The 25183-nt window shown below is 41.6% G+C and overlaps 1 protein-coding gene across 1 annotated transcript in view; it reads left to right on the forward strand.

The window, feature by feature from the left end:
* INO80 (INO80 complex ATPase subunit) overlaps positions 1-21456 on the forward strand; it is a 129323-nt gene extending 107867 nt beyond the window's left edge. The window contains exons 28-36 of the mRNA XM_050954779.1: positions 6541-6635; positions 9233-9305; positions 12765-12923; positions 14207-14309; positions 14881-14969; positions 15863-16018; positions 17374-17533; positions 18378-18593; positions 19392-21456. Of these exons, the coding sequence (XP_050810736.1) occupies positions 6541-6635; positions 9233-9305; positions 12765-12923; positions 14207-14309; positions 14881-14969; positions 15863-16018; positions 17374-17533; positions 18378-18593; positions 19392-19606 (1266 nt within the window). The 3' untranslated portion in view covers positions 19607-21456. The remainder of the gene's footprint in view (positions 1-6540; positions 6636-9232; positions 9306-12764; positions 12924-14206; positions 14310-14880; positions 14970-15862; positions 16019-17373; positions 17534-18377; positions 18594-19391) is intronic.
* Positions 21457-25183: the final 3727 nt, after the last annotated feature.

Genomic DNA, 25183 nt, shown 5'->3' on the forward strand with positions numbered 1-25183 from the left:
CAAGAAGCAACCTTGCACATACCAGATGTCAGATGGGCTGTAGCCTTCTACTTGGACAGAACTAAACCATTTAGCAAGTCACCAAGTCTGTGGCAGAGCGCTCCAAGGGCTCTACAGTATCGACCCAAAGACTCTCCAAATGGGTCTCTACTTGTATTCAAACTTGCTACCACCTACATAACAAAGAACCCATTATAGGCATCAGATCCCACTCAACACAAGCCATGGCAACATAGATTGCATTCTTGAACAATGTCGCCTTAATAGATATTTGTAGAGCTGCAACCTGGACATTGGAGCTCACTTTTGCAAAGCATTATGCTATCATTGGCCTTACAGTGCTCTCATCACACACTTATGTATAACTCTCTGAACCCCTACCACTCCTGGTGGGGTACTGCTCTACAAGCACCTAGAGTGGAGCACCCACAGTGACACCACTCGAAGAAGTAGTTACTCACCTTGTGCAATAACAATGGTTCTTTGAGATGTGTGTGTCCCTGTGGGTGCTCCACTACTCACCCTCCTCCCCTCTACTTTGGAGTTCACACAGCCAAGTTCTGCGGTAGAGAAGGAATGGAGGGGATGGTCTGGGGAGCGCCCCTGTGCGTGCCCTTCCCCTGACTGAGTGCTGCTGCGAGAAATATCCGGCACAGGGACACACCGACACCTAGAGTGGAGCACCCACATGGGGACACATCTCAAAGAACCATCGTTACTGCACAAGGTGAGTAACTTCTTTGTGGCTGGGGGGAGGCATGGTCGGAGGGGGAGGCGCTGAGCTGCAGGACTGCTGGCAGGTGGGAGCTGCTGGGGGATGGGGGGACAGACTGATGGGGGGCTGCCAGTGGTTGCTGAGCACCCACCATTTTTTCCCCAGGGGTGCTCCAGCCCCGGAGCACCCACAGAGTCAGCACCTATAAGACCAGTAATGGCTGTAGTGGGGAAGGGAAAAAACAAGAGATCACAGAACAGGAAATGATAGTCTTCCTACCTTTTATAGACAGGGAGACTATAGTGGGGGCTATCAGTATCTGCCCTTATGTACAATAGAAACTAAAAGTTATAGTCAGTTAAATTACTTGCTTTAGAAATCCAAAACTTAGTAGCCAGTGATATATAGCATTATAACTTCTGGGTATGGAAAATAGCATCCTGTGCAGATCAATGCCAGTTCTCAAACTGCGGCTCAGGACCCCAGAGTGGGTTGCAACCCCATTTTAATGGGGTCGCCAGGGCTGGCAGTTGACTTGCTGGGGCCCAGGGCCAAAGCCAAAGCCTGAGCTTCATGGTCTAGGGCCGAAGCCAAAGTCCTCTGCCTTTGCGTGGCGAAGCTCAAGTTACAGGCCCCCTGCCTGGGGCTGGAGCCTTGGGCTTTGACTTTAGCCCTGGCCCACCAGCCTGGGGCGTTAGGGCTCGGGCAGGCTCAGACTTCAGTCTGCCCTCCTGGGGTCATGTAGTAATTTTTGTTGTCGGAAGGGGGTCACAGTGCAAATGAAGTTTGAGAACCCCTGAGTTATATGGAATAAAATGTCTCAGAATATAACCCAGGATCCCACTGTACTATAACCTAGGTGGAAATCCATAGGTGTAAGTGGGATTTGTAAGCAGAAAACATGAGACATTTTTTAGTATTCCTCTCGCTCCTCAGCTGTCTGCCATCAGAAAAGCCTACTATGGGCAGTGGGGTGGTGTGTGTGTGTGTGTGATTCGTTGGTGGGTTAGAACTAGCTTGTTTTGCATTTTTTACATTTTTATGTTTTGTTTTAAACCATCTTGCTTGAGGAGTATCTAGATTTCTCTAGTATCCTGATGTCCCTGTAGGTCCCAGTGGATAGAGGGGAGGAGGAGATGGAAGTGGCTTGACTTCTTTGTTGCTTCAGTTAACAGACTTTCTGCAGCCAAGGTTGATTTCATTATTTTCCTGGAGTAATACTCTTGCGATCATGCTGACCTTGTTGGCTAAACACGATTAGCAGGAGGATTTTCAAGTGAGTTTAATATAAGTATCCCCATAGAACAGTGGCTCTCAAACTTTTTTTTACTGGTGACACTTTCACATAGTAAGTCTCTGAGTGCAACTTCCATTATAATTTTTTTTTTAATATATTTAACACCATTATAAATGCTGGAGGCAAAGTGGGGTTTAGGGTGGAGGTTGACAGCTCGTGACCCCCTGAGGGGTCCCGACCCCCAGTTTGAGAACCCCTGCCATAGGGTTAGGCAGCAGCTTCTGTTTTACTATAATATATATATTTTACTATAATATAACACACACACACACACACACACACACACACACACACACACACACACACACACACACACACACACACACACACACACACACAGAGAGAGTCTATGCTTGGTTAAAGAGGTTGAGTGACCTTTTGGTGAGTATTGCAGTGTACTCCTTGGACCCTTTGCTATCGTTGCTGTATTTGCCTTGTCTTGTTTCACCTGGGGTACTCTGCTCAGTATTATTGTGACTTTCTGAATCTTTATCTGGGTCTTGGTGTGGAATGCTGATTTTCTTCATCGCTATTATGCTTTTTTAGATCTCCATTTTAGCGGTACTTGAATACTTGGTTGTCATTAGGCCCCTCCCTCAGTCACAATAGAGGAGTTGCTGTACTAGTTTACAACTACCATTTAGCTTTGTGTAGTTTCTTTTCATTAGAATTATTTTCTAAGTGCTTTGCAGTCTATTGCTATGTTCAATTTTTTACCAAAAATACAAAATTCAGGGGAGCACCAAGGACACCAAATGAAGTATGGATGAAGTGAGAGTAAAAAGATTTTAGAAAAAGGAGTGATTTGTTAAATGTGTGTATTTGAAATGATGAGATTATTGGATAAAATGTAATTAATAGAAAAGAGTGTTTAATAGAAACATTGTTAGCATAGTTAGAAGTTCTCCTTTGAGTGCTGATCGCTATGTGTATTCCAGTTTGGATGTGCATGCATTCTATGTGCCTGAGATCAGAGAATTCTTGCGAGCAGTATCCACTGGTCCACACCAGCACCACTGCTCTCTTCATGCTCCTTATCGAGAGTATAAGGGGCAGGGAAGACCGACCTTGTCTCCATCTCCTTCTTACCACAGCATGGCCCTACTCAGTGTCCAGAGCTTATCCTTTCTGCTTTTTATTATACTTGTATATTATTCTTAGTTTTTTGTTATTAGTGTTTTGATAGTTCCCCAGTTAGTTAGTGTTAGAATCCCCACCCTAGGAAACTCTCCTGGCATGGGATTTAGATAATGCCCAAGATACTGGGCTTCAGAAACCACGTTTCCTGCCCATTTTTCATCAGCTATGACCACCAGCACTGCCTCTACTGTCTCAGAGAAGCTCATAGTAAGTACTCTATTTGCCACTCTTTTCCCATCCAAATGCAGCGGTTGTGAGAACTCTGGCTTTGGAAACACCGTATAGAGCGTGCAGTGAGGTCCAAGTCAGACCCAGTCTTGGGAGACGCTAGAATCATCAAGGAGTACACCCTAGTACTATGTCAGACTCCAGAGTGGAGAAGAGATGGGGGAAAAACTCTTCATCTGGTCCCTCTCATGAGAGTAAGCGGCACTCTCACAAACAGATCTCCACCTTCTAAGGGGAGAAAACACTCCCATACTCCATCCGAGTCGGGTGAGCCTTCACACACAAGCCACAAAGATTTAGGCCCTCTGAGTTTCATGGGCATGATCAGAAGGCACATAGGAGCAAGAGTCCTTTTGTACCAGCCACCGCATCAGCTTCAACACTAACTGTAGTACAAACTAAAATGAAACACTGGGACCTGAAGTACTGGGTACTGTTGAAAACCACCAGGTCCAAGATTCATTCGCTAGCAGTGCCGTGACAGTACAGTAAGGAACAACTGTCTATACCTACTCCGGCAAAATGGAGTAACAGAACACAACTGCCAAAGGAGCTAGTGACTTGTACCACTTGGAAGGATATCTTCATCCTCCTGGACCCACAATTTCCCTGATATCAATACTGATCCTCATGAGGGAGATTCTAACATCAGTGGCAATTGAGGACTCTGGAAGAAATTTATCTCCTGTCCTCTCCACTAGCTGCTGTGTCCTCTCAACAGGACCAACTGCACAGATGGAACCAGATCTGACTTTCTCATTGTTGGGAGATTAGATGTACCAGTGGAACCAGCTTCACCTCTGCTTAGAAAGATCAGCCCAGACAGGCTTAAGTCTCCTATAACCAGCCTCAGCCACAACAAACAGGGACCTCCTCCTTGGGATTGGTGGTATCCAATGCCTTAGGGACCGCTGCAACCTATTTTTGAGCCCTCATACTGGCCTTATTAGGGTCATGGTACCTGGAATCTGTGCTACATGACAGGGAGTGTTACCACCCCTCTCCTTCAAGGGGTCTACCAAAATCTCCCACTATGGAATAGAAGGAAGACTATCTGGTACCAACAGGAATATTGTCCTCATCACCTAATGAGGCTGTTGCTCCAGCCTCACTTGTAAGCCAGACAATCAAATAATATCAAGAGTTGTTACAGAGAGTGGTGGAAGAGCTCCCATATCATCTTAGAGGAGATCCAGGACTCTCAACACAAGCTCCTGGATCTCTCTCAGGCTATGGGCTCCTGTTGGGTTGCATTCTTGCATATTAGAACTGGCAGGGTCTGTCTGGCACATGCTGGCTACCTTTGACCCTATCCCCAAGAGTACAGAAAAGTGGTACTTTTGTCCCAGCTAAGAGAGTGGAGCTCTTGTTTACCAACCTTGCCCTTTACTCTTTGGTGATCCAGGCAGCTATAGAAAGATCCAAACAACAACATAAAAGGGCCACTCTGGCCCATAAGGAGGAAGGTGTATACATATTCAGGTCTTCAGTTTAGCATCTCAAACTATCAGACCCTTTCTGCCAAATATGATTTCTCAAATTACTCTTAAGTTCCTGGACTTTAGCGACAAGTTACCTTAGGAAGACAGGACTCAATTTCAAGCCCCTACTGACAAGAACAAACTAGTAGCCAGACCTCATTACAAGCTGTGGCTGATGCAGCGAATGCAGCAGGTATGGCATCAAATTTAGGGCAGCTGCCATTGTGATGTGATGGGAATCATGGCTGCACTCTTCAGGGTTTCCCAGGGAGGTCCAAAACACTGAAGACTTGCCCTTGAATCTTTTCACCGAGAAGACAGATGAGCCTTTACACTCGTTGAAACGCTCTAGAGAAGCCCTTAGCTCCCTGAATATATGTACACTGGCCCTGAAAAGAAAATGCCATAAACAATTCTACAAACGGAGGTCCTTACTGCAACTTTCCTTTCACCAGGGCTTTTATGAGCCACCTTGCAAATGTCAGAAAATAGAATGGTCAAGAGACCTTGCACCTTCCACTTCAACCATAGCTACTCAACCTCACCTGCCAACCAAGAGAGATTTTTTATGAGGCATCTGAGAGCTGCAAACCAGTATTGATGTTATCTCCACCCGATTCAGAGATCCACTTTGGGGTACACCTTGCAAAAATTTCTCACATTCTGTTTCCAGTTTGCTGATCCATTTACCTCCCTAATCCTGTCTCCCAAGAAATGAAGCCTCACCCATGTCCAATTACTTATGTCAAGCCAGGCCTACACCATTAGCTTGTTTTCCACCCCCAGTGATTTCAAACTAGTGAGACTGGTCTCTCAGAGGACACAACTATATTCCGTTTGTGGACAGCATTTTAAAAAAGTCATCATCCAGAACAGCTTGTTGCAAAGCAACTGATCAATCTTTGGAGATGATCTAAGATATTTTGGCTCCCGAGGCCAGCGTTATATCGGGCTAGAGGTGTACTTATCTAGGAGGCAGATAATAGGCAGTAACTGGAAAGTGAGTTAATATCTAACCATTAGATGTTGGTGGCGACCTGAAGTCAATCTTTGTTTTTCAAGACACCACTCAACTGGTGCAGAACCAGCAGATTTTATGCATAACATGGAGGATATCTTGTTGATCTAATGAGAGCGGGGTCATTTAAAGAGATACTGTCAGCTCAAAATTTGGTCCAAAAATTAAATTTGGTAATAACGAGCTTTTACCAAACCATAAGACCAGACCGTGTTCATGACCCTTTTCTCTTTTTTTTTTTAAAAAAAAAATGCATTGGAAACTTTTTTTTCTAAATAAACAGATACACTTAGGCAGTGTCTGTAACCAAACCAATGTGATCCTGAAAATGAAATGGTAATGAACAAAAGTTAAGCTAACTTCATTTGTCATTGCCCAACTTGAGTGAAATGCAGAAAATAAACAAATGGTACAAATGGCAAAAAGTGAATTGGATTTTTAAACTTCCGTTTTAATACTCTTATGGGGCCTCTAACATAGTAAGATTTTTTTTTTAAAGTTGATAGTGTCCCTGTACCCGTCATATTCTGAATTATTTTTTAAAATCTTTTCATTGGTATTACTTCCACTATTGGTGTCTTCTATTTGAGGAGTCAGGATTAAATAACTTTATGATACTGACTCAGTATTTTTATTTATTTATTTATTACATGCTTTGCAGGAGTACATGGTTTACAGGAAACATACCTACATGAGATTGGATGGTTCTTCGAAGATCTCTGAGAGAAGGGACATGGTAGCTGACTTTCAGAACAGGTAATCTATTTATAAAAGCAGTGGATTAAGCACTTGAGAAATGTTAAGTAAACTAAGTCACTGTCTCAAAAGGCTTACATACTAAATAGAAAATGTATGTATGGAGGGAAGGGGATGAGATATAATGGAAATCAGTCTGATTGACCAGTCAAGTTTAGCTAACATCATGGAAGTTCCATGCTTTTTATTTGTCTCGTTTGTTTGTTTTTAATTTCAAGTTAACCTTGATTAACTGAAAGTCTCACTGAACATGTGACACCTTCAAATACATGGCATTTGTTTAACCAGAATTTCTAGTCCTGTGGCACTTAAGAGCGCCATAGGGCTGAAGCTAAGCTTCTGTGAAATACGGTAGCACAAAGCAACTCTACAGTACCAGAAAATCTGTCCTTACTTGTCTTGAATATGGCCTTGTCTATAGAGAATCCCAGTGGGAATGAAATGCTGGTATGTGGTGTACTATATGTTCTGTGGAGTGACATTCTGAGAGTTAAATTGAAATCACAGATGTGATTTTGAGCTTTCGAAATAGGCCTCAGTCACTTAAGTGCAGTATGTTTCACAGAAGGGCAAAAGAAATAAACTATATCGTCTGTTAGGCAGTAGGGCTCTACTTACCAATTTTGATGTTAAGCTATAGGAACTGAGTTATGTAGGGCCAGTCCAATGTAATGAAGCAAAGTTTCTAAACCAGCCCTCTTAGGTTACACTAACATGAAAAGAAGGGATATGGAGTCTATCTCATCTTGTTACAGGGTTACATATTGTTGCAAACTTCATCTCCGTCAATGCATATTATACCCACTATCTGTATTTATGTTTACTAACTCAAGTTCCCTCGTGTAGTCATGGGTTGTAACTTGCTAAGATGTTGCTATGACAAATAGTCCACAGTCTGAGATGATGTGATGTTTATTGGTAAAACAACCCTTGTGAATGAATTGTTAGCCATTGAGAACAAAATCACTATCCTTTCACAGCAATAGGATTTATAAAATACTGTTGTTTTCCATCTACCAAGGGATAAAAATGCAGGTTCTAGAGTACAGGATGGTCTTTGTGCTGGCCTTGTCAGAGTGGAATTGCAGTTTTGAAGGTGGAGTGGGACCTACATGTGAACTCTTGGGTTTTGAAAATAAAACCAAGCATCATTGCCTTTGAGGCAGAAGGACTTAGGGGGATTGTGTGCTATGTAGAGACTATTGGGTAAGCCTCTCTGAGCAGGAATATTTGAAAAGGGCAAACGTGTGCAAACCTTGAAGAAAAGTGAGATGAAAATACACTACCTAATATTTAATTGATTCCAGCAGTCAAAACAGGTTTCCAACTGGTTATGATCTCCTCTAGAATTTGAACACTTCTTCCTGTAAGAAGTTCAGCAAATTATTTTTATTAATGAATAGAACATCTATCAAGAAAAGTAACCATTTGAGCTAGAAATCCCTTTGATATAAAGGTCAGGCAGTCTAAACAAGAATTCCTATAAAAAACTGTCTAAATTCCCCTTGTGCAGTATTTATTTGTGAGGAATAAGTCCAGGAAAAAGTCTGACTGAGTCTAAAGGCTGTTCTGCAGGATGTCCTGACAGAACACTGTTAACACACAACTCTAGAACTACGATACATTCATAAGATCTATAGTAAAATCCTCCCTCTCTCTCTTCCCTCTGACATTTCCAGGAAAGGATACTTGGACCTTTCAAAACTGCAGATTTCATGCATCATCCTGTCATTGATATCGCATAAATAGTCATTCAGCTTCAAAATATTTTACAATAATTCACTACTAGCCCCATGACATTTTGTGAAATAGATAAGTAATGTTATCTGCATTTTACAGATAAGGAAAATGAAGAAAACAGACTGTAGTTTGTAGCTCAAGGTCAGTGTCACAGCTAGGGCCAGAATTCAGGAGTTCTTAGATCCTAGACTTACGCTCAGGCGATAAGCTCTTGCCCTTTTCTGTCATGCTGCTATAACAGTATAAGCCAAGACAGCTGGAAAATCAGATTGTTCCTTTTTATTAAAAAATCAAATAAAAATTTTGGGACCTCAAAGAAAACATTCATTTTAGGAACAGTTTTTTATCTAGGTAATGTTTTCTGAGTTCCTCTTTCTTTATTCTTTACCAGTAGATATTTATAGTTGGACAGGATCTTTTGTTTGAGTTCATCAGCTTCTGTTCATTTCACCATTTAACAGCCTAATCTTAGATTTACAGTTGGCTCTATGAAAATGTTTGTGAAACTACAGGTCAGGAATCATGACTTCAGAGGCTGAATGAGTAACATGGGCCAGATGAACACATCCTATATTGTAATCAAGTATAAGAAGCCTCTACTATGTTTTTAAAAGAACATTCTGTTATATGTTGCAGTCACAGGTGTCTTTAAGCATCACTGAACTATATTTTAACTCCTTTTCTTTCTCTCCCTCTCCACTCACCCCTTTTTCTCAAACCATCCAATGGGAGTTAGGTGCCTAAATACCTATAAAAACCTCCCAGGGGGTTCTTTTCTCGTTCATTATATAGTGTAATGTTTGTAATAATGACATCATAAACTAAGCAGATTTTTTTTCTTCACTTCCTGTCTGCAGGAATGATATCTTTGTGTTCCTGTTAAGCACAAGAGCTGGAGGATTGGGCATTAACCTCACAGCTGCAGATACGGTAGGTGGATAGCTTAGAATAGTAACACCAGATCTCAAGACCTATGTCTGTAGAAGGTTAGTTAGCTTACTATTATTTTGGTTAATTTCAGTTGTAACTGTTCTTTTGTTTTATCCTGGCTTCACATATCCCAAACACCTTTTTCTCTCAAGCTTTCCTACCTTTCTTCTTCTCTGTTCTGTAGCAAAACTGATAGTGTTGTCTGTGTGAAACTCTGAGCTGTCTCAGCCATGTTTTTTTAAAATACCACCATTCTTATCAAGAAACTGCATTATCTTATTGATTCCACTCATATCTGGGAAACATTTCTGCAGTTTGTGGCATGTATGAGAAATAAAGGAACAGTTTATAAACAATTTGCAGACCTACAGCATTGGCTGTGTGAGATCTTGGAGACAACCCTTCCCCTAAGAGTTTTTAATGTCTGCTTTATGAGTGAACCTGGAATGACACTGGGAGCTTACAAATAGCAGATAATACACTTTCACAATGGATTGTGCTTTACCACTGGACAATTTAAACTTAAGCTTCAGTAGTAAAGGAATATGGTAACTTGCCTCAGCAAAATGATTACAGCACTGTCCACTTTGAAAGCATTTGTGATGTCAGAGAATGGGCAGAGCAGCCAATAAGCCAGGCTGTAGTACTTGTTGAATCTGTCAATAGATTAGTACAACTCTGGCAATCCAGTTTAAGAATAATGGGTCAGCTTTTCATTTCATGTCTACACCATATCAGACCGCTGTGTATGAACTGCTGCTGGATCACTTTAATTCACCTTTTAGGACTTTAAAATTGGCAGTTGTTGAGTTTCAGTGGCTTTTTTTCTGAAATTATAAAAATTAGTTCAATAAGCATGAACTGCTAAAAGAAAAGTAGGAAAGAAGAGACATAATGTTGGCATTCAAGAGGGCATAGACTGAGTATCTTCTAAAAGGTGCTATACAACTTGCATGATAAATCAAATAAAATGGAATTATTGCTGGGGCTTTTTCCCACTAAGTGTATGAATCTTGCCAAAATCATCATTCAATGATTGACCTAGATTTTCTGCAGCTTTATTCTGTTACATGAAGGATTTATTTGGGTGATTCCAAAGTTGCATATTTCAAAGGCCAATGAAGAGTAGCTGTATATCAACAGAAGCACAAAGAGCTTCACATGACTTGAAAAGAAGGAGTTCTTGCCTGCTTTTATTGAGTCCATTTAATCTGCTTTTCTTTTGGGTTTATTGAAGATACTGTCTTCTGAATTTGAATTAGGGCAACTATATTTTGATATATGAAATACTTGCTCTGAATAGTCATCTTTACTCCTTTAAATTTACAAATCCATTTACCCTTTACATGTTGGTCATATCTGTTCTGCTAATGGGATAATTGTAGCTACTGTAGTGTTCTGGGAAAACCTCGATAGGTAACTTTGTGCCAGATGTTTCTGTTCCCACCTAAGAGACAGACAGACAGCTCAGGAGCTCTGGCTCGCTCTGCTATTTTAAATCAAAAGCCTGGTGAAATTCTTCTAGTACTTTTTTTGTTTTGTTTTGTTTTCTCTCACCACCTTCCCCCACAGCACAGAGTTGTTTTCTCTATCTATGGAACTCGGCAACTAGCTGATGCAAGAGGATGGCACAAGCAGAAAGTGCACAGTGCAGGGGACCCCTTCTTCTTGAGACCAGAATGTCTCTTGTACTCTTAGGTACCCCATATTTATGAGGCTCTGCATAACCTTAAATATGTTGCATCCCTGTAATATCTTTGGCCTCTAGATAGGGGCCAAACTCTTCAATAACAGAAAGGCATATGACCCGCGTCAGCCCCCAAACTTGACATTCATGAAGAAACCATTGTTCCCAGATTCAGCATGGTTCTCAAGTCAGCATCAGAAGACCAACAGCAGTACATGCACTTTGCAAAGAAAAACAAGAAGACTGGCAAGCAAGACAGGCCTTCCTCCTGCAAGAGAGAATTCTTTTGGAGCTCCTCTCTTGTAGTAGATATATGGGGAAGCAAACCGTCCACTCTGTACCAGCAGTGACTGACTTGGTCAGCATTTCTGATCTTCCTGTTCCTGTGCAAGAGCTCTTCCAACACCCCTATCCCCCAGCCAGTGCAGTTGGATGGTAATATTAATGGGTCAGAGGGTGGGCAGTGCTCCTACATGATAAAGGTCACATGTGAGGCCCCATCAACCAACAATTATATTAAAAAAGGGAAGAGTAACTTTTAAATGACCAAAAAGAAAGCAGTTAAAGTCACTGCTCTTTCATATCAGAGTTCACCAGAACTTTTCTTTTGAATGGGATGCATAAAAATCTAATAAGACGGAGGGATAGCAAAGAAAACCCTCAGGCAATTCCTTCATGAAGTCAGAATCCTCCTTGGATACTTTGCCCCATGAGATTGGGAGTTTTCGAGTTAGAAGAAATCAGAAGCTGGCTCCCAGTTCACGTCATTTGCCCACAAATTCTTCAATATCATGGGGAAATAGGTGATCCTAGCACTCAGTCTGCATCAGATTCCTGATTACAGCAAGGGAGAACAGAAACCATCCATGCAGAAAAGGATTCCAGTATAAATTCAGAAAACAGCCAGGACTCTTCTTGTATGTGACAGCATTAATGAGGTAATTAGATAAAAACAAGACCAGTCCATGAAAGATAGACACCTCAACAGACCATTTATGAAGCAGTAAGGATTCTAAAAGAAGAATCAATTTCATATGGAAGTGCCTTAAACTGAAAAGCTGTTGTAGCAGTAGGGTTGAAAAACCAACCACCTGAGACTTTATCTGAAGAAAAATAGGAGAGCTTCTGCAGTCTTGCATAAACTACCTTAGTTCTGGGTTTCCTTAATGTTTGACGTGCTTCACTTTTCAGTCTTAATGTTTTTTTAATTTCTGTTTCTTATGGTAAATGTATGTAAAGTATTTTGGGATAAAAATGGAATATTAATTTAAGATGGCAGTTGATGTTTGTGATAGGAGCACCAAAAGATATTTTTTTCTGATTTGAGAGAAGAAATTGTTCTTGTACAGAAACTCTTTACATGAACTGCTCACTTAGATTGAATTTTTGCAAGCAAATCATACAGCTTCTAAAAATGTATTTTATAATATAGATGGTCTCAGGCAATGCTTATTTTTTGTATTGTAATAAACTTCAGAATTCTGTTCATCCAAACAAAATATGTCAAGGTAGATAGGACTTCCTCAGCCGTTCCATAGGATTCCAAACACTAATGGTAAACAGCAGTTTGGAAGCACCTGAAGTGCAGTGCAAAGGATTTTACAATCCTGTACCATGGAAGGCTTTGTGGAACTTCAGTCTGCAGTTTGCAAGTATAGCAGACTAAAGTCCCCACAGTGGCAGGTTCTTTCCTTTTCTCAGTACATACATCTAAATCCAAAGTGTTCTAGTCATTTTAACCCTATCTGTGCTTCTCTGATGTTCCTATGCAGGTGATTTTCTATGACAGTGACTGGAATCCAACAGTGGACCAGCAGGCCATGGACCGGGCACACAGACTGGGTCAGACGAAACAGGTCACTGTTTACCGGTTGATCTGTAAAGGCACCATTGAGGAGCGCATCTTGCAGAGAGCAAAAGAGAAGAGTGAGGTAGGAATGAAGAAGCCATCTGGAACAAGAGTGGGGTAGAGTGGATAGCAGAGAGTTCAGCTGTGGAATTGCTCGAGAAGTAGCATAGTCTCTTCAGACATAGAGAGAGACCTATATGGGTATCTCTGTGCTGAAGGGGGAAAAAATAGTATCCATATTATAACAGGGTAGCTGCACTGTGTAATGTGGACAGAGCCCAGGTGGTATCATGTCATGTGCTAAAAAAACCCCACTGTTCTTGCTGAAAATGCCTGGGCCCAGTTTAGACTAAAGCTTACACTGTTGTTAATCTAGGGATTCCAGTTTTTCTGGTGTAGACAAACCATCATGGCACACCAACCACTAAATTCTACAAAACTAAACCACTCTGCCTACAATTTCAAATATGTGATCTGATCTTACCAAATATGTATAGAATTTTTTCAGGAAGTTTTGACAAAAACCAGAAGGGGTCTATTTGAGATACGAAGGTTCACAAAAGTGCTCAACATCTTGCAGAATCAAGCAGTAAATGCTGTAAAACCTTGAGCCTCACAACACCTTCAGGGAGCACATCTATACTTGATAAATTGGGTGCACAATGAACCATTGTTAGTGGTAGCAGCATTGAAAGTTGTATTGCAGACGGGGCTCAGGAATTGTACCATCTTTCCTCTGGATTAGACTTTGACTACATTAGAGCCTTCAATCAGCTGTGCTTTGGTTGGTTGTATTGCAGCAATTGATGCACCCCTAACTGAGTGCATCCATCTTGCCCACCCTGATTTAGTGTGTGTTTCCCCTTTGCATGCAGATTAGGGCTGCCTAACACCGAGTGGGTTGAGAGGTGGCTGTCATCTTTGACAGTTGACACATACTCCTGATCTTTTTATACTATAGCTTCCATGGTTATTACCACCCATGATGACTTGTGCATTTGATTTCTGTCAGTGTAGATCCACCAAGAGAGGTTAAGGGACTTGGTCATGTCCACACACTGAATTGTTGTCCAATCTAGGGTTTAGAACTTTGGCCTCCTAAAACCCTAAACCACACAGCCTCCCATGTAAGTCACTTGAAAAATAGGGATAGTAATACCTACCTCACAGGGAGGCTGAGGATTATTAATTAATATTTGTTTAGTACTGGGTTAAATTCTGCTGTTGGGTTTATCAGGATAGAATAATCAAACTTTTTTTTCCTGACTTTCACTATTTTAACTAGCACCTTTTCCTGGTTAGTATTTAGTAAAGAGAAAATAAAATAGCTCATGGTTTCTCTGTTTATATTTTCTTTACTTATAGATCCAGCGGATGGTGATTTCAGGTGGCAATTTCAAACCAGACACCTTGAAACCCAAAGAAGTGGTCAGCCTTCTGCTGGATGATGAGGAACTCGAGAAGAAATGTATGTGCAGTGCACGTTGTTCTCCTTCTGTCCTGTGCTTCATTGGTTTAGAAATTTTTCCTCTCAACCCCTACAAACACATGCACTGTAGATAACCCCTTCTGTTTCCTGGCTTATTTTGTATCACTAATTGTTTTTAGTTCAAGCTGGTTTCATGTCACTATTGAGTGAAATGCATGTGAGATATGTGATGGTGCAGTATAAAGTTTTTAATGTCACTTTTTTAGGATCACCACGTTATTCATGAATGACAACCTTTGGCCAAATAAATGCAAATAAGAACTTTATATTTCAGCACACATTTGGATGTACAATGTAGATGCACATTTTGATACCACTTGAGAGAAGAATTTCCCAATGAGGCTTTTACTTTTCTGATTTCAGGAAGTTTGAATCTAGCATTACTCTTCAGGGACTTTCAGTCTGTTAGTGTAATATTGCTAGGTTTTATCCAGGGCCTTTTCTAGACCCGGAGTCTTTTGTGAGATAAATAATATTTATAGAGGGATAAGAAATAGCTTTGAGAAACTGATTCTTACATTATGCTTTTGCTACCTTTGTTTCCTGACAGTGCGTCAGCGTCAGGAGGAGAAGCGGCAGCAGGAGGAGACAAATCGTGTGAAAGAGCGTAAACGAAAGAGGGAGAAGTATGCTGAAAAGGTACTTTGATGCAAGGATTGTTGTGGGGAAGAGTCTGAAAGACTTTAAGCAGGGGTTCTCACACTATTACATAGTATGGCCCAAGTTTTAATACAAAGGTGATTTCATGGACATCCTCTTCTCCCATTCCCTATTATGTAACAGCCCTGTGGCAACTAGAGCGATTGTTTACATATGAAAGTAATATTAGGAAAATATGTAATGTATCTTTTACTTGTATCTTTATCTGCCTTTTAATGCAACTTGCAGCTTGGAAATAATGAAGCGCTATGCGTGTATAGAACTCTTTGAACCACCAGTGATCACAGAGCAGTTTGGAACCCTCTAGTTTAAAGAACTAAATGGCATAATACTTTTCTGTTTTCATAGTTCATAAATCAGAGGTTTACTGATGCTGGCATCTTATCAGATTTTGTTCTGGGAGTGTACAAATGGAATGTAAATTCAATACCCGATACCAGTAAAATCTCTCTATCTAGCTTAATGAGAGGGGAAGCAGAAATTTGTAAAATCAGAATTTCATTTTCTGGCTATTCAGATTTGCATAGTCTGAATTTAAGATATTGGAATTTGGATAATCAGAGTTTACAAGAAAGCTTTTCATGCTCACTTTTAAAAAAAAATTGAAATCAAAATCCTCTAACTCTTCAGTAGCGGAAATGCTGATATCTCATTCAAGCCATATTAAAAAACCTTACTAAATCTAATGTACAAACTTCTGGTGTCATGTCCTCCAGAAAAAATCCCAACACACCTTATTGGTAAATGCCATGCATGGCCTTTATCTTGTTATATTGCACTGGATGGTGGGCTTCCCAGTTTACCTGCACCATTTCTTCTTCCTTAATGTATTTTCAGTCCTTGTATTACTGGTTTGTTTTGCTTATCTGCAGAAGAAAAAGGAAGATGAGTTGGATGGCAAGAGAAGGAAAGAAGGCATGAACCTGGTGATCCCATTTGTTCCGTCTGCTGATAACTCCAACCTTTCTGCTGATGGGGATGACTCATTCATTAGTGTAGACTCTGCCATGCCCAGCCCCTTCAGTGAGGTGAGATTGTCTTTAAACCATCTCCCATGCCACCGTAGTCTTGTGGTCTTTAGGACTCTTGCTTTCTGCTCTCTAGCTAGAGTGGAACCCGTGTACTGTTAGGGAACCAGAGATGTCTTAACCTAATATTGACCCATGAGTTCAAACCAATCTATCTAAAATAATCTTCCCCTTCCAGTGCTCTGATGATCTCATCATTGTGGCTCTTTCACTGACTTTCTGCCTTTTTCTGCATCAAGCCCTTCCTCTTTACCTTCAGACTCTGTATAGCTCCACTCCTGCCTGCATTCCAGCTTGTTTCCTCCTACTCTCCCCTTCCTCATCTTTATATTCTCCTCACATTTGTGACTTTGTGCCTTTTTTCTTATCACGACTTCTTCCCATGCCTGGAACAGTCTCTCTCTGTTTTTGTGAACAAAGCAACTTCCCTCTCTTCCTTCAAATACCTCCTGAAAGCTCAGTTTTTGTGAAATCATCCATCACTAGTCTCTCCTAGAGCTCTTTCTTCTCCCTCATGTGTTTCTGGTCCTTAATTGTTGTGTTCTCTAACTTAAACAGATATATCTCACAGCACAGATCTTGTCTTCCTTCATGTTTTTAAAGAGCCATGTTCTTCTATAGTACTAAATACATATTATTGTTTTTATCGGGGCGGCTCCAGGCCCCAGCACACCAAGCGCATGCTTGGGGCTGCAAGCCGTGGGGGAGCGCTCTGCCGGCACCGCGAGGGCGGCAGGCAGGCTGCCGTCGGTGGTTTATCTGCAGAGGGTCTGCTGGTCCTGCAGCTTCGGTTGACCTCCCGCAGGCAAACTGCCGGAGGCAGCCTGCCTGCCATGCTTGGGGCAGCAAAATCCCTAGAGCCGTCCCTTTTTATACCAGGTTGAGTTAATTAAGATCCTTCACTCATTACTAAAAGGTTTTGATTAGCAGTAGTGGTGGAGCAGAGAACAGGATTCTCAACCTTTCTCCTGAAGTGGATGCTCTCTTGAGGGTAATCTTCATGGGAATCAGCAAGGTTGAATGAAGAGGAAATAAAGATTCTCTTTGGATCTCTGCCAAATCCCTGAATCTCCCATTTTTAAAGTTAGCATGTATTTTAGTTCAGAGTTGAACATTAAACATCTGCTGGGGAGAGAATTTAATTTTGCACTGTGTGTAAGTAGAGGACATGGTATGATGAGACAGGATATATATCATGTTTCCTGTCTTGCATTGAGAGAGAGCCAGGGCTAGCTGTCATTTAATTGCCTGGGAGTAAAATGCTCTTTAATCTAGTTGCACCTTTTCTGAAGTTCTTAGCATGCTTTTACCCTTGCTGTAAACAAGCTGATGGGTTTTGTCGCTGTGCTGTCTAGATCTCCATCAGCAGCGAGTTGCATATGGGGTCTATCCCTCCTGATGAAAGTAGCAGTGACATGCTGGTGATTGTGGATGATCCAGCCTCTTCAGCACCACAGTCGAGGGCCACAAACTCTCCTGCTTCCATCACTGGCTCAGTCTCGGATACCATGAATGGTCAGTACTCTTCACTTACGCTAATACTTACAAGGAGTAGTCAAGCTTGGACTTTGTATATCTACAGAGTATAGTTGTTCTACCCCCACTTTATGCCTGCCTTGTAGGATTTAGTGAGGGGTGAAAAGGTCTATGAAAAAGAGTTCCTTCTCATTATGAATTTTTTTCAGCTTTGACAGATAGTGTCATCTACTGATGTATTCAATCATCTGTCATGCTTTACCATTCCCATGATATGTAATACAAGTGTTTTTTGTTCCTGTGATGCAAAGGTCTGTTCCCCTTTTTGCAATGTGTACATATCAGTAAAGCTCACTGCTATTACTAGACAGCTGTGTAAAGAAGTAGACTCCTCCATAGGACCATTCACTTATATGTTTAAGCTTTTCCCTGATCTCACTGTGGAGCCCAGGGACAGGTTCTGTATTGCCTACCTTTTCATTGTATGATTGAGCCAGCTGTAATTGCATGACATTAGCTACCATAATTCTGTATTCCAAAATAATTATAGCCCTAGTTTTTGATGGGTTTCTTATAGGTAGCAAATGGAAGAGCCAGAGTATCTCCAAATAAGAGTGTTGTTTTTCCTGGGATATAAAGGAGAGTTCTCCCCTGGATTTAGGAGTGGGGCTCAGTAATGACAGCTAATTGAAGTTAGTGAGGTGTGACTAATGAGAAGAAATTGAGGAACAAAACTCGTGTATTTGTTTTTTCATAGGGGTTGACGATTTAGTTACTAGCAGGCTGATGTAGATGTCAGGTATGTGTGAAGTTGTATTTAACTCATGAGTCACCTTGTGTATTACAATAACTAATATTTTCATCTCCCCCTTCATTGTTTAAGGAATTTCAGTCCAAGATATACCTGTCACAGGGAGAGGTAATTCAGGTAGAAGCCGGGGTCGCCCTAAAGGTTCAGGCAGTGGATCCAAAGGCACAGGGAAAGGCCGGAGCCGGAAGTCAACAGCAGGAAGTGCAGCTGCAATGGCAGGTGCCAAAGCAGGGGCGGCAGCGGCCTCTGCAGCAGCATATGCAGCATACGGGTACAATGTGTCTAAAGGTAAGGGAGACTACTACATAGAGCAAACTAAACGATGTTTTGATGTAAGGCTGTTCAGACATCCTGCCAGGGAACAGGAATTGTATTATAGTATCTCTAGAGTCTTGTGTTCTTTCTCATTGCGATTCAGTCATGTAGCTGTACTGAATGGCATGTAGTATGATGTCAGAAGATTGTGATAGTACAGCAAGTTCCACCACCCCAATGCAGGGGAAGTAAGAGATTGGGAGCACTACCTCTAACTCTCCTCTAGGTTTTTGATCTTATGTTTTCTAGGCAGAAGTCTTGCTTGCCCTTGGATTACGTAGCACTTCATGCATTTCCTTCCTCTCTCAGTGAAATGGGATTTTGTTCGATCACATTGGACAGTGCTGCTTACCACGGAAACATGGCTATCGCTGTTCTTTGCGGTTGTCATGTGGTAGCTCTGTAGCTATAACTGTAGAGCCAGAACTTCAGCTGTTTGATTTGACATAACTCCATTTAAATCAATTGGTGCTACAGTGATTCACACCTGCTGAGGACCTGGCAAAGTGGTGTATACCAGATGGGCTATGGCTCCCTGTTAGACTTCTCTCCCTTATGTGATCAACAGGCTCAGACAATTCATAAGCACAAGGTGGTCAGTGAAAGCAAGTTGGATTAAAGAGCATTAATTAAGAGTCTGTTAATATATTCCTTTAATGTAAATGCAAGTCACAGAAGTTAAATTTTTTGTTACTGACAAGCCACAGTGTGTGAATGGTGTGTTCATGTGGAATCTTTTTTTTTTTTTCCCCTTCTTTCCCCTGTTGCTAGGTATGTCTGCAAACAGCCCTCTCCAGACATCAATAATTCGGCCTGCTGGACTTGCAGACTTTGGACCTTCAAGCACCTCTTCTCCTTTGAATTCCCCCTTGAGCAAAGGCAACAGTGTTTGTGGGACCCCAAAAAGCTTAAATGTGACCAGCACTATACCAGAAACCCCAGTTCGGAAACAAAGCAAAGGAGCCCACACCTCAGGTGGGCGGTAGTAAATTTGAGCCCTGGAGCTTACCTTAACCGTATTGGCTTTCAAAGTAGCCCACCCTGCCAGCAGAAGGCATGCAGATAAATGCCTGTTGCCATCCCACATGTCTGTGAAAAGAAAATCACAGCACAATGGGGATGAGTGGTTTACGTGAGCACCTTGATTATGTGTATCCAAAAAAATTACTTTTGCAGATTCTGTGAGGAGTATGGATAAGGAGTGGGGTTAACTGAGAATGTTTCAGATTAGTTTTTCAATTAAGATTTACTGATACATCCTACAAGCATGCTGTGAGAGAGATCCTGCAGCTGTTTGTGGTTTTGAACACACCAGTGTACTGTCCTTCCTCTTTTTTCAGCTTCAGATGGAGTTCAGCTCCATTCTTATTCTAAGAAATCAGTATCTGAACTTGGAGGGTATTCTATGAAGTCAGAGAAACCCTGTGCACTGAGGACCTGACAGTGCATTTGAGGGTGTGCCCATCCAGGGGAGCTGGGTATTTGAATAGTCTGGCTTCTCTAGTGTGAATCAGTAGTGAATCTAGGGATTCTATGAAGAATTATCTGAAGACCTTGATTTCAAGGCCATGAGAAAGAAATCTCACAGTTTCCAGGGTTTGGACTCTTGTCAGCACTATGCTTTTGAATCTGTTCTAAACATCTAGCAGGAGCTGGAACCACAGTTCGACAGAGTGCGCCTATTTAGTGTTCCTACATCTGCTTCACAGAGAGAAAGAAGCTGCAAGTAACTGGTTTACATTTCAAAGTCCAGGTCTGTTAGCATTGAACATTTGCTATGCTGGATTTAACAATGATCTCTCTCAGTTTGAGCTATGCTGAGCTCTTAAAAGGTGTAGGAACCATCAGGCTCTGCTTGTGTATGTTTCAAGAAGAGGGAATGCTGATGTGTAGGGGGACGAAGTTCATTGCTATTCCTCTCATTGTGCAATAGCAGAACTTGCTGATGTTGCCTTTTGGGTACGGCAGCTTGCTATGCCACAAGGGGAGCAATGGGCAACTTTACTGAAACAAGGAGTGTGCCAGTCAACCCTCTGGGAAAAATGAAGTCCCCCATTCCAAGCGCCTACACAGTATGTTCTTCCAGCATGTTTCCCATTTGTCAGTGATTGTCTCACGCAGCAGCTTGGCTGAATGCATTACAGTGTGCAGGCACTAGTAGCCAAGCCCCATAAGACTTATAGAAGCCATTAAAGAGAACAGGAGTGCTGTCAGTGCCGCTCTGTGTCCTCATTCTCTCAGATCTCTCTTTCCCCATCCTAAATGCACAAACCTCTCTATAGCCCCTGACTTGGCTGTAAGTGTTGTCTGCATTGCACTGAGACATAGGTGGGGGGGGAGCAGTTCTCCTGTCAGGCTCATTGAAATCAAATGGCTATGCTACTGGGGCACTTTCATCCATTGTGAGAGAAAGAGAAGCAAGCTATGAGTTACAGGTCTCTGCTGTGACAGCAGATGATTTTTTTTTTCATCCCCAAACCCCTTGCCTGGCATCTCACAGTGTGAAGCAAGTGCTTCTTGTGGGCTCTGCCTCAAATTTGCACACCTGAAAATAGCAGAACTGAGTTTAGTTTGGTTGATTTTTAAACAGATTTGTAGGGGATAATTGGGGGGTGTCACTTAAATTAAATCATGAAGACTTCCCCCTTCCCCTCATATTCACATGTATATATGATATTTAGAGGGAATCAGAAAAATGCCAAGCCTTTTTTCTCTTTGAATGTGCTGTCTATTTTTATAACTGAACTTGTATATATGTATAAAAAGAGACACATCTTTCTTTTACTAATTGGAGAAGAAAATCTTAAATAAATTCAGTGAGATAATTTTATGTAAATCAGAGTCTCTGTGGTTTGTACTCGTGTAGCCATATGAATGGGGGGAAGTAAGGTAGTGAAGTGTGTGGGAGTGCACATCTGTGGGGATGTGTAAGTGTGCTTAGGCTTTGGAATCAGGTGGTCTGTGTTCTACTCTCTGAGCAATAGTGCACTCTAATTATTTTTTACTGTTTTTGTTGTCTAATTAATTTACTGGATATGTACATTTTATATAACTAAGCAACCTACTGTGTGCAGTGCAGAGAGAACATGTACAGTACATTACAGGATAGCAGATGAATTTCTTCCAAGGAAGGTCGCAGATCTCGTGTCTGGAAAATGGTTGATTCCTTTTTCAATGCTTCAGCCCATATAGTTATTCCTTCAAATGGAATTGTCAAGGGTTTGTTTATATGCATTTTTTTTTAAACTGCTAGAAAGTTATGCCAGAGATTGAAATAATGCCATTGCAAGGTAAAGAAAATGAGGAGAACCTTGCGTATAGGAGGAGATTGCAAAGATTTATTATAATTTAATCTACAAAGGCTTAAAGTGAGGATACTAGATTTGAGGTAGTCAAATTAATTTTTTAAAAAATTCTCAATGACCTGTCATGCTGTGTCAGGGAAGGTGATGGAAGCCTAATTGTTTGGGACGTTTAAAGTAGACTGTGCAAACTCTAGAAGATGCATAGCAGGGAACAATTATCTATCTCCCTCCCTTCATAGGCAGGGAGATAAACAGGATGACCTACACTAGGTCTGTGCTACAGACCTATATCTGCATAACTACGTCGCTCAGAGGTGTGAAAAATCCACACCCCTAAGTGACATAGTCATACCAACCTAAGCCCCAGGGAAGACAGCACTATGTTGGCAGGAGAGCTTCTCTGCAGCTGCCATCTCTTGTGGAGGTAGATTAACTATGCCAACGGGAGAAGCTATCCTGTCAGCATAGGTATGTCTTCACTTAAAATGCTGCATCGGCGCAGCTGCACTTAAGTGTAGACCTGTCTGAAGACTCTTCCACCTCTCACTTCTGTGAAGGATTGTACTGAAAACTGATCAGTTCTTCTTTATCATTATGTGTAATGTGAGAACAAGGGTACCCTTGACGAAGTTAGAGAGCAGTACATTTAAAAGGAATTAAAATGGATGCTGTTTTATTCAAAGTACAGTTGACTTTTGGAATTCACTACTGCTGGAGATTATGAAGACAAATAGTGTTGGGGCTTTTTTAAAAGGCAGCCTAGTTTTTATGACTGTCCATTAACACTGGGCATTATATGCACAATACAAGAGAATATAATGGATATGCATAATGAAACCACTTGCTTTGAAGTGTCAGGTAGAAATTCTCATGGCCTCTTTACCCAGGTACTGTGTTGAACAATTGTCTTTCCTCTGAAGCATCAGATACTTGCCACTTCTGAAAACAAGGTACTGGACTAAATGACTTTATGGTCTGAGCTGGTATGGTAAATTGTGTGTCAACACATTTGTGAGATATTGGGGATTGCATATGTCCATCATGCTGTTTGATTGTAGCATTTACCCCTTTATCCACTTATTGCTGTAAAACTGTAAGTATAAATATTAACCAGAGTTAACATTACTCTTTAGGATTTTAAAATCTTCATTTAAATCCCTTTAGCTGAGCTTTCTTTAGGCCAATGGTTCTCAAACTGTGGGTCAGGATCCCAAAGTGGGTCGCAATCCCATTTTAATGGGGTCGCCAGGGCTGGCTTAGATTTGCTGGGGCCCAGCGTTGAAGCCTGAGCTCCACCGCACGAGGCCAAAGTCCAGAGGGCTTCAGTTCTGGGTGGCCGGGCCCAGGTTACAGGTCCCTGTCTGGGACTGAAGCCCTTGGGCTTCGGCTTTAGTCTTTCCCAGGGCGGTGGGGCTTGGGCTTTGCTCTCTCTCTCCCATCCCCTGCACCCCCCAGGGCAGGAGGGCTCAGCCAGTCTCAGGCTTTGGTCCCTTCTCCTGAGGTCATGTAATAATTTTTGTTGTCAGACGGGGGTCGTGGTGCAATGAAGTTTGAGAACCCCCACTTTAGGCCATCTGGGTTTAGAGTTTGCAGGCTGTGCATTAACTTTTTGCTCTCAATCCTGGATCAAGTATATTGTCATTCTCAGTAGCTATTCAAGGACTAGATCACCTCAGTTATACTGGTCTGCTAAATTTTGAAAGATATTCTAAAAGAGATTTCACCTGGGAGCTACTTCATTTCTTAACTTCACTAGATTTATACTGCACTGCTAGGATAAGGCTAAGTACTTCTCATGCTTAAGGGCATAATCTGATTACCTGCAGAAGTTGGGAAAGATTTTTGTTGATGTAAATGGGGAATAGCGTTGGGGAGAAGAATTCATCTCCTTCAGAAGCATCAGCTATTGGCAAGATACCAGATTTAATAGCCCAATTGTCTGAACCAATATGGTAAATCCTATGCTCCAAATTACAACCTTCCTCTTTCTTGCAGCACCTTGGAATGCTCTTCCAGAAACCTTCTTGACATATGTCCTCTGAAAATAGGAAAAGCAAGATGTTGGGTCCTGGGCTTTCTCTCTAGCCTTATCCTACCCCTAACTTAAATCCCACCTCTCCTCTTCCTTGTAGCAATAAAATTATTCCAAACCAGATGAAGCTTTGAACCCATTTGATGTTAGACTTTACTTACATAATGTTCTTTTCTGGGATGTGTTTCAATGTTCAGGTGTGAAATAACAGTTCCCTCTCCCCTTGACTGATAGGCATCGTCCATTGTGGCTGCAAGGATGGGGTGATGTGGGGTGGGAAGGGAAATTCTTCAAGCAGAACAGCCGTGTGCTCTTGAATTCCTGTACAGATAGGCTCCTTCTTTACTCTCCATGATAGATGGCTACTGCACTGTGACCTCCAACTGCATTAAAACGCTATTATATGAGCCTTTTTACTAACATCACTTCTCGCTACAACGTAAAAGATTCGTTGTTTTCCTCCATGATGGCAAGGATCACGGCATCTACAGTTAGCACCTCCTTTCAAATGGCACGAGACAACATCAGTAGAAAGTTTGGGATGACCAATCTTCTGTCTTCAAAGCCAACTGGTATGTACAGTGACTTCCTATGATTGTGATGTCTATTTACAAGCACCAGTCCTTCCTTCAGTCTTCCTCATGAGTGTTATACCACCATTCAAGATCCCTACGTTGCCTTTGGGGCTTTGGATTGACTGGAATGATACTTCTGCTTTGTCTGCCTGAATTCTTAAAACAAAAGGTTTAGTAGAACCTGCTTCCATCCCAAGATTGTGGAAACAGAATGAATTATACTAAACCCAAATGTATGTGTAGTTTGCACGCATCGTTACCTTGAACAATCCTCACTAACCTTTCCAAAAACAAGAGGTGCCTTTATTTTTAGTCAGAGACTAGGAGAATCAGTTTGAAACTATTACTGCTGCTTTGGACTGTTATACAATATTTTTGTGTAGGATGAGGCTAAAGTCGAGCTTATTCCCATTTCCATATTCATAACCTGAAGCTGGTTATTTTGTTCTCAGATAGCATTTGAGGGGTGCCTCACTTGGGGAGAAGTCATCTATACACTTAATTGACCCCCAGTTACTCCATTTTGTGTCTTACTGGAGAGAAGCTGTCTCCACGTCTTACCTTCACCTCTGTGTGTTTTACTTGGAGAGTATAATCAAATTTTTTTTTTTTTAGATCTCTGGAATCTCACATGGAGGGGCCCTCTCGCCA

This window comes from Gopherus flavomarginatus, chromosome 5 (genome assembly GCF_025201925.1).
Source record: "Gopherus flavomarginatus isolate rGopFla2 chromosome 5, rGopFla2.mat.asm, whole genome shotgun sequence".
In the NCBI taxonomy this organism is placed as follows: domain Eukaryota; kingdom Metazoa; phylum Chordata; order Testudines; family Testudinidae; genus Gopherus; species Gopherus flavomarginatus.